A 15,723-nucleotide genomic window follows, 5' to 3' on the forward strand; every position below is an offset into this window, starting at 1 on the left:
TGTGTGTGTGTGTGTGTGTGTGAGCACGCTCGTGCGCGTGTATGTGTGTGTTGCTAGTTTTGTTCTTGGGTTTTGTGTGTTTGGGGGCGGGGGTGCTCTCGTCGTGATACTCAACGACGACGACGTGTTCCACCACTGGTGCAAGCAGTGTTAATGAACATGATATGTGGTGTTTGTATTTTTCATATCATATTACTAATGCTCTTATTCTAAGTTACAGTACGTTATTATCATATTTGATTCCCCCATAGAGTTATCCCCACCTTTTTTTTTTTAAAGATTAGATGCTAAATGTCAGTATCATTTTTTTTTTTCAACTTCACTTTAAAAAGAAAGAAAACCTGGCATTTTCTAGCCAATTTCCGGCGTTTTGTTATGACCAGAGACTATAATAAGTTTACGGGAAAATCCGATATTCTTGTAAGGCAGGAGGAGACACTTGACTCGCAAAATGCCCCTCCCCTTTACATTAGAAGTCTTTGTGACATTTGTTTTTTGCGTTTTGTGCGTGCAGTCTAAGAGATATGAGCCTAACTGGGATTCACTGGACTCGAGACCATTGCCGAGCTGGTACGATGAAGGAAAAATTGGAATTTTTATCCACTGGGGTGTATTCTCAGGTAGGCCTACTCACTGCATGTGTAGACTAGTGTAACTCAGACCGGTGTTTATTTTTCTCGAAAACACAAGGAAACACCCAAAAACACTAGATCTAGATCTAGTTCTAGATCTAGGAAACACTCGAAAACAGTAGGAATCACTCGAAATCCCTTTGATAATTTCTGAATTTGGCGAAGTGTCTCTTGTTATTATTGCTCGTGGGTATCCCCTATCTCTGGGTACACGCCCATCGCTGTCACATCACGCCATTTTGGGAAATTTGTAAATATGCTATCCTCGACCGGTCCAGAAATACTGAGATTCTAGCATCAAAGTGTATACAGACCCGGTAACCGGGAACAAACTCTTTTGTGATTTCGGAAAGTTTCAGCGCCCAGACCCGGTAGTGTGTGTGTGTGTGTGTGTGTGTGTGTGTGTGTGTGTACGTGAGAGAGAGAGAGAGAGAGAGAGAGAGAGAGAGAGGTGCTAGCAAAATGTATGTATGACATGCCCCAGTTGGCAGGAGGGAATGAGAGAAAGATAGAGTGGGAAATAGGTGGGGTGAAAGAAAGGCAGAGACCAACAAAGGCGAGCGATACACAGAGGAGAGAGAGAGCTCAGAGAGAGAGAGAGAGAGGGTGACTGCTCGATTGGAATTACATTGTTCTTTTCTTCAAATTGTGATTCCTCCAACTCCAAAACGGAGGAAAAACAATTGTTCATCGACGGCCATAGATGTAGAAGAACCTAGGTCTACCCTGAGCCAAGAGGGCGCTGAAACTTTCCGAAATCACAAAAGAGTTCCCCTACCGGGTCTGTATACTTTGTGACTTTGTTCCCGGTTACCGGGTCTGTATACACTAGGGCATTTTATCTTGCAAACCCCGGCCTGGCCCCTGAGGCAGGTGGCAAAGGCTCTGACAGGCTCGTCCCGGTCTTGCCTCATTTGATGTTGCTGTACCCGTGCTACCATGACATTTTCCTGGCGCACCGCCAGGTTCTTGATGTTCTTTAGGACAGTGTCCTCTTCGCTGGAGGCTAGGGCGCAGAATGTCCTTGTGAGGTCTTTTCGTAGCGACTCGTCGCAGCACTCGAGAAGCTGGAAGACAATGTCTGCACCTGTGAGGCGAGCCGCTTGTTTGTAGTCGGCCCACCGTTGGGTAAAGTTTTACCTCGCCTCGCCCGTTCCGGATGCAGACACGACAGGGTGTTGCACTTTCTCAGCCTTGGTTGCCGCAGTCGGTGCGTTGGTTCGTGCTGCATGGGCTGTGGTGGCGTGGATGTCAATGAGGCGTGTCAACACCTCGGTCGGTGTAGATGCAGACTATTCCACGTTGCAGCCAGGGGCAGGGCAAGGGATGGTGGTTAAGATATATATGTCTTCTATGTCTTCATAAAAATAAATGCCAACACTCTTTGTGACTTGACGAAGACTTTAATAATCAAACACAATGAAGACATACGTCAGATAATGCGTGACTGGGACAGAAACGGAACAGAAATAAAGCAGATGAATATGATTGACAAATAAGGGAAAGAATAATAATGGGCACAAAGAACAGATATGAATGATGGCACATACATGATGTAGTCTTGTTGCTACTGAATGATATTCCCCTACATTTTCCATCATAGACGTGGGAGTTTAGAGGGAGATTGAGGAGGGTTTCAGAAGCCCAGTTGTTGAAATCATTGGTCTCTTGTCCGGTCAGCAAGCAAGGTTCAAAATTTCACACTTCTCAAGTGCTATCCTTTCTGATAATTGCATCATGTGTCTGTCCAATTTATTCATTGCCACCAGTGCTTGTATTTCATTAGACCACTGTTTCACCTATTAGAAACAGAAACGTTAGAACATCTCCTTTGCTTCCACCCTTAGCCCCACCCATGGGTGTAATAAGCACAAGCAATGTCACCCCTCCCGTGGATGTAAAAATGCTTTGGAGAACACTTTTTCAGCTGACTATACAATCAGGTCTTCAAACTAATTTCTCACCTGGCCTCGGGTTGCCCATGAAAGTTTCCATGCTGGAGTGACACTTGAGAACTTTCACAAGGAGCACTGCTGAGATTTCATACCCACTCCAACCTGACCATTCCCATTGCTAAGGGCTCACAAGGGTGGTGTAACATCTACCCCCAAATTGCACCCCATCTCCCCCTCCTCGCTTGGCGGCATGGCGTGAAGGGGTTTATAGCAGATGGAACCAAAAAGGATGGTTTTGCTTCTAATCAGGGATGAGGGGTAAAGCGTTATTCCTCTAAAGACAGGTAAAGACCCTTGGAACGGAAGGAATTTCTCTTTCTCATTCTATTTCCGCATTAGACAGGTTTCCGTCTTATAAGAGGTAATTAAAGAGGAATTTATCAAGGGGGGAGTGGGGAGAATCCATTATGACAAGCTTCAGTTTTACTCACAGATTTCCATTAACAGTTTCGACTGTACTTGGTTTGAGATTTATTAAACAGAAGCTGTTGTATGTCATTCCTGTTCTAATACGAATTTTTTTCTCAACTGAAGACACCATTTTATCGTTGATTCCTTTTCTTTTTAGATTCTCCTCGAAAATCTGCAAATTTCTTATGGGCTCTAAAAAGTGTTTGAACTGTAGCAAATTTTCTCTGCCCTAACCAGCATCATGTTCTTCAATCTCAGAATATTTCATCAAGGGTTTAGTCCTTAAGCTACCACAAAACTGCACTGTCATAGGCCTGCCTATGAAATGACATTTTTAATGATGGCCTATAATTGAAAAAAAAAAAAAGATAATGTGCAAGTGTCTGTCAATGCCTTTACTTTTTTCAGTTCCAAGTTTTAACAGTGAATGGTTCTGGTGGCAGTGGAAAGGTTCTGCACCAAGAAAACAAGTGGTGGACTTTATGAAGAAAAACTATCCACCAGATTGGACTTATGCTGACTTTGCCAAGGAATTTAACCCCCCTGCAGGCATCTATAACCCGATGCATTGGGCAGAAATCTTTAATGCATCAGGAGCAAGGTGAGTCAGACAGTCTCCCTCAGACAGACACTTTTAGAAGCAATTATCGAAGGTCATTTAAAGGCTTTTAAAGTACTTGGTTCCACATGAACAAGTTGTTTTTAGGACAATCATAATATGTTATTGCTGGCCAAGGAAAATTTAGGTCCAAGTTAGATTTGTGCTCCGAATACCAGACCTGGCTGCTCGTAAGACAATGTTTTTATTACCTTTATTTTTTTTAAGTGGTTCTGACTCTTTTAGTATTGACAAAAGCACTCTTTGTTATTCTTTGCTAAACATAAGTAAGTAAATCTGTGGACGAAACTAAATGTCCCCCCGGGGCAGTGCCAGTGACTATCAAAGTGTCTTTAGGCCATTCCCAAAGGGGGGACATTTCTCGTTCTTATGCACTATAGAATTGTAAATGGGCTAATTCAACAATGTCACGCTCATAACTGTGCATGAACTACAACAGGGAACTGTTGCTTTTTCTTTCTTAATCCTTTGTATCGTCATTTTCCTTTACTTCTTTTGTATGTTTGTCACACTCTTGTGACCCGCTATTTCCGGGGTGCCTTGAAAGTCGAAACAGACTTTGTGCTGTTGAAGCTAGAGAGGTGAGCAGAGTAAGCCCGATTCCCTATAAAGACTTCTCTTTTGACATCCACCCCTTGGCGCTCATATGACCTTATGCAGTTGCGAGTGCTGTAAAATGTCTACTAAAAAAAACCAACAAACTAACCATACAGTGTACCGCAGTGAATGTACAGTACTGCTGCTTTTCTGGCATACCTACGCACTCTGCTTTCTTTTTTTCTGACCTTTATGTAAATTATTAAGAATGGCAGATGTTGTCTTGTGATTTAGATCTGATTGAGCCTTTGAGAAATGCTGCATGTCCATCTATCCACTTGCTAGTCTGTATATTATGGCTGTTTTTTTTCTGTATCCATGAAGTGCTTTTGGCACTCTCTTCTTGCTAATCATTGAGTTTTTTTCTGTTTTCTTTTAAAACTTAAAACAGGCACTGATAATCCCTGGACGCTCCCATTAGCTCAGTTGGTATCATGCTGGACTGTGGAACGAATGGCCCTGTTTGAAAACTCGGGTTGTTTTGTAGAATTATAGTGGCTCTCAAACCCATTTGATTTGGTACTATTGGAGGCTTACTTGCTTACAATCACACGTAAGCTCATACAAACAGGAACGGTTCTTTTTAGTTGGATTATCCATTTTTTTATGTCCAGACTGCAATATCATATAAAATTATCCTGCTGTAAAAAGAGAAAATTTATTGAGGGTTCTATTGACAAATACACAATCATTCTTCTATATTCAGATCTGATCTGAGTTTGGTTTATTTTGTTCATCATAATTGCATTCTAATTCCATTACGTTTTTACGACCTCAATTTTAATTGCTTCAGTGCTGCAGATTATATTTTGATTTGGTCTCAATTTAGCACTTGTGTCTCCCCAGATACATTGTCCATGTGACAAAGCACCACGAGGGATTTACAAGTTGGCCATCTAAACATTCTTTCAATTGGAACTCTATGGATGTGGGACCAGGGAGAGATCTTGTTGGTGAGTGTGTTGTGAAAGTGTTATGGACAGCATATAGTTGCAAATGTTTTGTGAAAAGATTGTTCGTGTGTCACATGTTTGTAGTGTCTCTTTGTGTGGTTGTTATCATAATGTCTGGGTTTTTTTCATTCTTTATGTTTCAGACTGGTACTGGTAGTGTTCAGACCGATTCTGTAAAGATGTTGAATAAACCCTTATTCCTAATTCTGCAATACATTATTGGAACAGTCACTCTGATATCTGTTGGAATTTGACTGTCCTGAAATCTGCTACTGGCGTTTCAGAGTGCCTATCTATGGACTTGTGATTTTAGTTCATACTATCTTCCACACACTAAGTTGTAAGTAGATGGCATGAAACAGACCGAATGACTCAAGAAAGATATATATATATATATGTTTGGTTGTTGTTCTAGCTTTCGTATTGTTGTGTTGAAGACTCAAAGCAAAGTTCAATTTGTCATGTGACAATGACCGAAATTGGAATAGAAACGGAACTACTTTAGAGGGATCTAAACTGGTGCAAGTTTTGCTTAAGTTATATTCCTTGGTAGATTTACTTTACGACATGGACACTTTATGTTGTTTTTGTTTTTTTTAATTTGCATAATTTAATTGTGGTTGGTTTGATGGAAACTGGCATAATATTGTTATATTTTTACTATGTAGTCCTATCCCACTCACCTCCTCTTTTGTGATATCTGAAGTCTAAAAGTTAGGTTTTTATGCCATTTCAAAAATATTTTTCTCTTTGAGACTGAGACCACACTAGCATCATGTGACAAGGTTCTGTTTGTAAAAGTTATGGTACACACTGTGGGCCAACATGTTGATAAGAAATATAATGTTAATAGAGACCCGATGCTGCATGTACCATACTATTTGGGGAATTCACTTTTTTAAAAATCTGTGCAGCTTTGAATCTATATTGAACAGCAGACAGTCACATTATAAAAAAGTGGAATAGGAAACCAACAATTGTTTAAGTTTTTTTTTTGAGGGGGGCGGGGGGGCTTTACCTGAAGGCTATCTCGCTTATTACTTTTACTGGAGAGCAAATTTTACCAAATTTCACACATAATATAACAAGCACAGTAAGGAATCTTAAAATCCGCAATCACATTTGAAAAAAAAGTTTCGTTTCCATGGCTACGGCGGCCATATTGGATTTTATTGATATTATGAAATGAACACCGCACTTATTTTTCCTGGATATAAAATAAAAAATTAAACTGATAAATTTTCAGTATTCTTCATCCTGTGAAAATTTCATGAAGATTGCATAAAAAATGGTGGAGTTATAAAAAGTATATAGAAAAACTGCGTATTGAGAAAATGGGCAATGAAGAAAAATAAAAGATTGACTTTACGAGGAAATGGTGGTGACAAACATGCCCGGTATGGGAAGAAATAAACCTTAGGGGGTTCTAATGCTATGAAATAGTTGTAAGAGAGGCTGAAGAAGCTAAAAATACCTACAACTCAAAATCCATAATTTTGAGCCGAGTTGGGACTTTTTGGATGAAGCCCCCTTAAATTAAAAATCATGAAAATCCGCCTCTGTCATGTTCTGAAACATGTTGAATAGTTCCTTTGTTTGAATTCTGAGGTCTGAAGAGTGTGTAATACAGATAAGTAATTAAAATATCATATTCATATCATGTGATGACAGTGGTAGAGTAGAGGAGGGAGGCTCTCGCTAGAGGTTAAGGTGTTGGCCTCTCATTCAAAGGTCCCAGGTTCGAATCCGTGTAGCGACCAAAAAATTTCTTCTCTAAAATTGTTTCCTTTCACCTCCTTTCCTGCTCTCTAGCAATGTTCTGTTGTCAGTGTTGTCTGCTTTCGTTTCCACTTTCTGCTCCCACCCGGGCAAAATTCAAAATTTCCTACCAACTGAAAATATTAGGTGTGTCCCGCGCGCTCATATGACCTTATGCAGTTGCGAGCGCCGTAAAACACTTACCAAAAACAAAAACAAAAAGAGTAGAGGAGGTAGTCTGCGCTACCCTAAGCATAAAAAGTGACCTTGCCGGTCCCCGGTGAGAGGGGAGGTAACCGCACAATAACTGATGAGAAGCAAATTTCGTCTGCTATCGTCGGCCCAGCGCGCCGTGCCTACCTTGTTTGCCTGTCTCCCTCCGTAGTGGTATTTGTGTGGCAAAGTGAGGGCGGGTGTGTGCGACAAGTCACAATCAGCGGGGATGCGCGTTCCTGCTGGAGGGTGGCGGGTTTTATGGAGGGGCTACGCGATAGGATAGAGTGGGTCTTGCAACATGCCCTAATAACTTCTTATTAGAATTTTATAGGCTAGTGTATGATTTTCTAACAACAAAGGAGGAAATATTCTAACAAATTACACAAGAGTTAAGTTACAAGAGACACTCAGTTTTTATGTATAGCCAAAAGAGAAAGAAAACAAAAACTAACTGAAGCCAACGCTTACAATGGAAACTGTAATCTGTTAATGAGTCTAGATAACTCTGAAAATCATGAATTAAATTATATTAGACCTGCAAAGTGGATCTAATTGAACATGGATAAACAAAGATATTGTTCACACCAATTGTATGAAACGAATTGGGATGGGGAGATTAGTGAACACAGTAGAAGAGCTCTATGTCCATGGCATCCAGGTCTTCCTGAGTCTTGTCCTTCAGGTCCATCTGTTTAACACAGTTGGCGTGTTATACGGAGTGCCCACTACGGCTGGATCGGGCCGATCGCCCGACTCAGTCGCCTGAAACTGAAAGCAAACGCGTTTGTTTTTTAGGCGACCGAGTCGGGCGATCAGGCCAATCGGCCGGTCCTATCCATAGTGGGCACCCCATATTACCAGTTGTCACAAAGCATGCACTGGGTGCACCCTACTTGTCCTGTGGTGGTGGCTCCACACCCAGCACAGTCGACTGTAATGTCCCCACAATCGTCGGTGCTGTCGTCGTACACCGGCTCTTCCCCTGAGTCAGAGGAATCTTCATCCTTTCTTCTTCTGTGAGGCCACAACCAAAGCATTCATCTTCTTCTCCTGAATTCTTCTCTTCTTCTCCTCTTTCTCTTTCGTTGCCTGCTCCCTTTGTTTTTTTCTTCTGTATTTGGCGTTCCTTCTTTTCTTCAGCTTGTGCTAGCCGTTCCATCTTTCTCTGCTCCCTTTGCTTCTTTCTCTCTTCCTTCTGCTGTTGTTCTTCTTCCGCCATCCTCTTCTTCGTGGGTATCATCTTTTTCTAGTTATTTCCACTGATGGACAGTGGCACAGGTGGCGGAGGCTTTCTAACGGCCTTGTTCTTTGAACATGACAGTAATGTGAGCACCTTGTCGATAGTCATCTGCCTGGAGGGGGTCTGAGGTTCCAAGGCTCTTTCTGATGGCTGGAGGAGCAGAGGAGCCAGTTGTTCAATATTGTCCATCAGACTGGACCACATGTAGTCGGGGTCGATCTTGAGGTCGTATCCATTGTCATACCTCTTGAGATACAGGTCCACCTTCTCCTCCCCAAGTTTAAAGTTCATGGATAATATTTCCTGGAGTCGATGAAGGCAAGTTTGTGACATCGTGGATGGCTCAGAGGCAAACAAGGTGGATGGGGCAGAGGCAGACGAGGTGGGTGACAAGTGGAGGGTAGGGACAGGGGACCCTGTGAAGGTGCAGCTGGATTCAGCTTGTCACTTGTGATGACAACGTCAGGATTGTAGGGAAACAGCCCTGACTTAATGAATACCCTCTTGGCTGTTTCCAGCGGAGCTGCTGTTGTCCAGGCCTTCTTCAGGACGCCGGCAAACGTCATCAGTGTGACGGATTCCGTGGTGTCACCAACTTCCTTACCCCCTCTTGCCACGCTGGCTTGATGGCCTCAAAGAATACCTGGTCCTGAGGCTGTGTCAGGTGGCTGGTGTGGGCCTTGAGGCAATATATATAATATTGCCTTGTTGCAGAGGTCTGAGGCGCAAAACCCCGCCTTACCAGACGCCATGTCGGTACTACGCTCCTATCCTACCCCCATCCATCCCCTTAGAGAGGCTGAACGGCCCCGTGCTTTGCTTAGCACTGATGCTACACACACGACACACTGCTCAGTGTGTAGTACAAGTATACACATCTTCATAAAATGCATTAACAGCCTTACAACTGCAGGTCGATGCACTGTTACAATACATAATCAGCAAGCCTGGAAATAATTTGCCTCTGTGTACGTGCAGTAAAAAACCACAGCGACCAGCCAAGAATCTCGTGCGACTTGAAAAGGTGCTGCCGGATGTTGATAAAGGTGGGAACACTCTAGCGTGTTTAAATTGGTTCATACCACATAATTGTTGCGCTGACCCCCCTGTCGCATAACCCTGTTGCTACTCTAGTTATAGAGTTATAGAAGTAATGATATTGGTGGTAGTGTTCATAAAAGCAGTGTATGCTGCGTCTTTATGTGTATGTTTAATTGCATGCTCAGTCTTGTTTTCATCGGATTTTACTTTAGGGGTTTGTTGGATTATGTTTTCTTTTTTGTTTCTCTTTACCCTAGGTGATCTTGCAAAGGCTGTGCGGCAGTTTCCCAATCTGAGGTATGGTATTTATCATTCATTGTTTGAATGGTTCAACCCACTGTACCTTAATGATGTGAAGAACAACTTTACCACAACAGATTTTGTTTCAGTAAGTTGGCCAATTGTATATCTCTATGAATATTACCATTCTTTCTGTGTATGATAATGAGTGTTAGTGTTTACCTTCTTGGGGAAGACATTTTTTTAATTTAAAGAGGGAATTAAAATTTTGTCTAGTATTATGCTCATAGACAAATGAAGTAAATGGCAGCAGGGCAGGTTTTGTAAAATTTAAATAATGGCCATGCATGTTTTATAAGGGGTTTTACATCTAAATCAAACTGTTTAAAAAAGAAAAGTATATTTGACTTTTCAATAACAACACTAAGGTATAAACTATCAGTATGTGTCTGGATGTATGTCTTTTTTCCACAATTTTTAATTTGTCAGTAATATGATGGTTTCTTTATTATAGGATTAATGTTATTTTTTCTGGAATGTTTATTTTGAAAAAAAATTAATTCTCTGTGGATCTTTACTCCATACTGCTTTATCGCGCACACACACGCACATGCGCGCGCGCGCACACACACACACACACACACACACACACACACACACACTCACACACACACAAACACTCAACTGTACTATCTATCATTACCTTCAAGTATGTAAAATTACAAAATCCGTGTAATCACTTTTTATATTAGGGCAAAACACTTCCAGAACTGTATGAACTGGTCAACACTTACCACCCAGATGTTGTGTGGTCAGATGGGAGCAAAGGCCCAGACACCTACTGGAACAGCACCCAGTTCCTGGCCTGGCTGTACAATGACAGGTACCATAAAACATCAGCAGTCTGTTCAACTGTTCTAAGTCTACAAAGCATTTTTTTTTTTTTCAGGAAAGAGGAAAAAACTTTTTCGTTCTTTGAAAATTTGTATTCAAATTATTGCTTTTTTTAACGTTTAGAATTTGATTTTGTTAAATATTTTTGAAGCATGTGCAACTGATATCATACATTAAGAAATTACAATATATATAATTTTTTTCTGAATTTTGGCTTAGTACATCTGATCAGCCAGCCGATCATAAATGAAGTAGCCTTAGGACATCTGTAGGACATCTTAGTTTAACGGCACGGCTATGTACTTGCAATAGAAAGGTGTGGATTTTGATTTTTAGATTTGCCAAATACGAATCTGTATCCCTGGGAAAGATATTTTACAGTTTTTTCTTCTGTTCACTCAGCTGCAAATTCTGTGAATTGGTAGAGACATAAAACAACGGCAGTGTGAACATAAAAGTTTGCAGTCCTGTGTGTTTTCCATTTGTAGTTTCATGATGATTTCTTTATACTCCTATAGGATCTTTCAGTCTTTACCATTGTATTGCTGTATTAGAAGGCAGTTGAAATTGTCAGAGATGGCTACTCTTTATGGAGAAGCAAAATGGTTGTCTTAGGCATGTCTTGGTTTCTTTGGCTAAACAGATAGACACAGCCTTATATTTATATTTTATGTCACTAGTTTTCGATGTTATAGGCTTTTCGCTTTGTAAGTACAGGTTGAGAGCTGGCCAAACTTTAGATATTTTCCATCAGTTTACTCTGTCGCTTTGTGTCTTTCTCCCTCCTCAAATTGTCTTTTTAAAACATAAATTGTTGATGTTCTTGTCAAAGCTGAGCATTTTGTCGTTTCCCTTCCACTTCCCCCCCTCTCCTGTTAAAAAAACATTTCCGGCCCAGCCCTGTGAAGGATTTTGTGGTGACCAATGACAGATGGGGAAATGGCATCGCATGTCATCATGGAGGTTTCCTCACCTGCCATGACAGATACAACCCTGGTGAGTGTAATGTTGTCCACTACTGGCCATCTTTTATGTAATTGTACTTGTAAAATACTAAATAAAAGAATGAAGACACCAGTAAACCTCATCAATTTTGGCTCAGTCAAACGTTTTTGCGTGCGCTCCTGTTTAAAAAAAAAATTATTACAGATGTTGTACTCTTCTGTGTAGAAGCAGGCTGATTTGATGATTCAAAAAAAGGAAGGAATAAACTGAAATTTTCGTGAACTTAGTAATGACTGATGAAGTGGGCTACATCACAATGGCAATTTAGGGTTCATTGAATTAGCAAAGGACTCTTGAAGTGTTAGTATTAACAAAAGAAAAAGAACACAGAGAGAATGTGTATGCCATGTATGTAATATATATTTTTTTGAGCTGGTCAGAGAAAATCAAGAACTTGTTGTCACTGGGCCATTTTGGGTTTTTGTGTTTTTCTGAAAGCTGGGATCATCCTGATTATTACGCACTTTGAATTTTTAAATTATCTTTTCCAGAAGCTGAAATATTGCATTTTGGAGTAACAAAATGTGATAATGTAAGTATTAAGAAAAACTGTTCAAATTTACTCCATTTATTTCTTTTTAATATCTGAATGCAAATGGAAAATAAAATGAGTAAAATACAGTTAAACCTGCCCTGACGGCTACCTCTATAAGACGGCCACCTGTAGAAACGGCCACATTCCATTTCCCCCTTGCGTTTTTTCTATTTAATTTAACTGTGTAGAACGGGCACCTGTCCAACGTGGCCGCGGCCACCATATTTTAACACACAACCCCTATCACACTAAGCAATAACACCTGTCTTAGACGGCCACCTTAGTGACTCCATTACGTTTTGTCATAAATAGTGCATTGGCCCCTGGCGTTGTGGGCGAGCCGTCATAATTCAATCACCTGTTGTTGTTGTTAGGTAGTCACTCCAACCGATCGTGTTGCATAGGCCCCTCCCACTGTTGACCAATAGCTACCAATTTTCAGCTGCTGGTGAGGTAAGCGTGTGATCCCTCATAACCCATAGGCCCCGGCCTGAACTTAGGTGAAATGAGTGGTCACTGTTTACCCAATCTGTAACAAAGTAGCAAAGGACGTCAACATGAACTTGTGACAGAAGCTTCGCTCGTTCTCCGAGTGGTGGCGACCCTTGTGTTTGTTTTAACAAAGCACTCAGTCTTCCTCGTCTGATACATTTAGTTTTATTGTCACCCTTGTGCAAAATCAGCAACAAAATAAAAATTACAAACAAAATACAAACCAACTACAACAACAACAACAACAACAACAAAAACAATAACAATGCAGCTACTTTCGATTGGGAGACCTCAGATGGGAATGGTTTGTTTTCTTCATCTTGATCAGTCCTGCCTTAGACAGCCACCTGTCTTATGCGGCCACTTCTCTCCTTGACAATGGGTGGCCTTCTTACACAGGTTTGACTATTTTAAAGTGTTTTTTTTTCAAGAAACAGCTCTTGAATTATATCCTAAAATAGTCAGGGAATCCTCTGGTATGCATGACTCAAAATCGACCAGATTTGACCTCACTGACTATTTTTGCTGATACAGTCAAACCTCTGTAAGACGGCCACCCATTGTCAAGGAGAAAAGTGGCCGTATAAGACAGGTGGCCGTCTTAGGCAGGACTGATCAAGATAAAGAAAACAAACCCCATTCCCAATCGAAAGTAGCCGCAATTGTTGTTTTTGTTGCTGTTGTTGGTTTGTATTTTGTTTGTTATTTTTATTTTGTTGCTGATTTTGTGCAAGGGTGACAATAAAACGAAATGTGTCAGACAAGGAGGACCGAGTGCTATGGTAAAACAAACATATGGGTCGCCACCACTCGAAGAACGAGCGACGCTTCTGTCACAAGTTCATGTTGACGTTCTTTGTTACTTTGTTACAGACTGGGTAAACAGTGACCACTCATCTCACTTACGATTTGTGTACGAGTTCTGGGTGGGGCTTATGGGTTATGAGGGATCAGATGCTTACCTCACCAGCAGCTGAAAATTGGTAGCTATTGGTCAACAGTGGGAGGGGCCTACGCAACATGATTGGTTGGAGGGACTACCTAACAACAACGACAGGTGATTAGATTATGACGGCTCGCCCACAACGCCAGGGGTCAATGCACAATTTATGACAAAACGTAATGGAGTCACTAAGGTGGCCGTCTAAGACAGGTGTTATTGCTTAGTATGATAGGGGTTGTGTGTTAAAATATGGTGGCCGCAGCCGCGTTGGACAGGTGCCCGTTTTACACAGTTAAATTATATAGAAAAAACACAAGGGGGGAAATGGAAAGTGGCCGTTTGTACAGGTTACCATCTTATAGAGGTGGCCGTCAGGGCAGGTGCGACTGTATATCTCAGTATGAGGTTTAGCGACAAGTTCCTTGTTTCCTCAGACCGTCTCATATATGTTTCAGACATACTTGGCTTATCAATACTTATATGTTCTTGTGCAGGTGTTTTACAGAAACGGAAGTTTGAGAATGCAATGACCCTGGATACGAGATCTTGGGGATATCGAAGAGACATGAAACTGAAGCAAATACTCAGCATTGAAGAGGTCCTTGAAACTCTTGTCATCACAATAAGGTCTGTCTTCATCACGGAGACCTTTGTTGATTACAATGCATTGATGCAGTTTGTTAACATTTGTTAAAGCCAGTTATTGATTTTACTTATTTATAGGCTAAGAGATATACAGATTGAATCTGTTCTGAATTTCTAAGGGATCATTTTTGTTTACTATTTAAGGCTCTGTCTTTGATATCAGCATCCTTTTCTTTAACATTTTCTTTTCAAACCTCTTTTCATGTCTCAATTATGTTTAAAAAAACCCTTTTTGGCTTGAACTCGTCATAGGAAGAATCACGTTAATTTTTTCTTCATTCTGTCTCATTTCATTTGTGTGAGATCTTAATTGTCTAAGGGCATAGGGCACACATATGTTTGATCAGAATCAGGTCAAAAGCATTGTTGAGGTACAGGTTTAACCATCAGACACAAGTCAGGAATATATGAATTTGCATATTTCATATTCGTAATATGCATGTTATTGCTTGCTTTTTATATGTTTCACATAAAGAGAACAGAATTGATATGTAAGTATTATGAATGAATCTTTATATTTAAAGTGCTCCAAAACAGTATCTCTTCAAGCATTGTTGAATGAACAGATTGCATGTTCTCAAGAAGTTAATGTTATTATGCTATTTGGTAACTGTTTTAATTTTCATTGCTCTGTTAAAAATCTGTAGCTGCAATGGGAATATTCTGATCAACGTTGGACCAACCAAAGATGGAACAATAGATCCGGTGTTTGAAGAACGACTCAGACAACTGGGCAGCTGGCTGGGGGTGACTGGTGAGGCGGTCTATGGATCTCGACCCTGGACCTACCAGAATGACACCCACAACTCTGACGTATGGTAAGAATTTATTTGTAGTACAGTACAGTAAAGCACATGTAACTCAAACTGGTCGGGGAATGACAAATGTGTTTGACACTTTCAAAATAGAGGTAAACCAATAACACGATAAACTAAAGACGTATTGAAGAAAATCAAGGGTAGTAAATGTGATGGTAAAATGGTAGAAAAAGAAACTGTAACAAACAGATTTGTTCTAGCAGATTCGCTTCACTTAGCTTTTTGAGTGATGCTGTGTCTCTTTTTGAACCCATCCAACCATTCTGTGTTTTATTTGAAGTCAAGGCTGAGTTCTTTTACAATTTCATCTGCTTTTGTCTTCAGGATGGGATCATAGGTAGGAAGAGACATGGCACTTGCTTGCTGGAACCATTGAGACAATGCCAGCTCGATGTTCTCAAATTTGGCAAAGTGCACTCGTGACTTTCTGTCGGGCTGACATTTAATGCTGGCATTTTCAATTTTATATCAATTTTTTTTTTGGATGTGAAAAGAATTGTGTTGGAGATACCAAATTTTTTACTCATTTCCAACTGAGTGCAGGACTTCTTGACAACCTTTACTTAAATCTGATGCTTGGTTTCTATTGCCATACAATCTTCTCTGCCATCTTGAAAAGTAGGCCTACCTAGTATCAATAAAGGGAGTGCTTATTTAGGCCACATATGGCCTAAATAAGGTAAGGGAGGGGGGTTAAGCTTATTTTTAGGCCACGCTTGCTCAAACTAC

At 40.7% G+C, this 15,723-nt stretch overlaps 1 protein-coding gene across 2 annotated transcripts in view; it reads left to right on the plus strand.

Annotated features, from left to right (window-relative positions):
- The first annotated feature begins 114 nt into the window (after window positions 1-114).
- LOC101847427 (alpha-L-fucosidase) overlaps window positions 115-15,723 on the plus strand; it is a 23,616-nt gene continuing 8,007 nt past the window's right edge. Inside the window, exons 1-8 of one of the 2 annotated variants that reach the window (XM_035970223.1) lie at window positions 115-171; window positions 3,407-3,599; window positions 5,061-5,167; window positions 9,680-9,810; window positions 10,415-10,545; window positions 11,455-11,552; window positions 14,026-14,158; window positions 14,824-14,994. In XM_035970223.1, coding sequence (XP_035826116.1) covers window positions 165-171; window positions 3,407-3,599; window positions 5,061-5,167; window positions 9,680-9,810; window positions 10,415-10,545; window positions 11,455-11,552; window positions 14,026-14,158; window positions 14,824-14,994 — 971 coding nt within the window. In that variant the 5' untranslated portion in view covers window positions 115-164. Of the gene's footprint in view, window positions 172-362; window positions 621-3,406; window positions 3,600-5,060; window positions 5,168-9,679; window positions 9,811-10,414; window positions 10,546-11,454; window positions 11,553-14,025; window positions 14,159-14,823; window positions 14,995-15,723 lie in introns of those variants that run through there. The other variant, XM_005100170.3, reaches the window with a different exon arrangement.

This window comes from Aplysia californica, unplaced genomic scaffold, assembly GCF_000002075.1.
Source record: "Aplysia californica isolate F4 #8 unplaced genomic scaffold, AplCal3.0 scaffold00238, whole genome shotgun sequence".
In the NCBI taxonomy this organism is placed as follows: Eukaryota; Metazoa; Mollusca; class Gastropoda; order Aplysiida; family Aplysiidae; genus Aplysia; species Aplysia californica.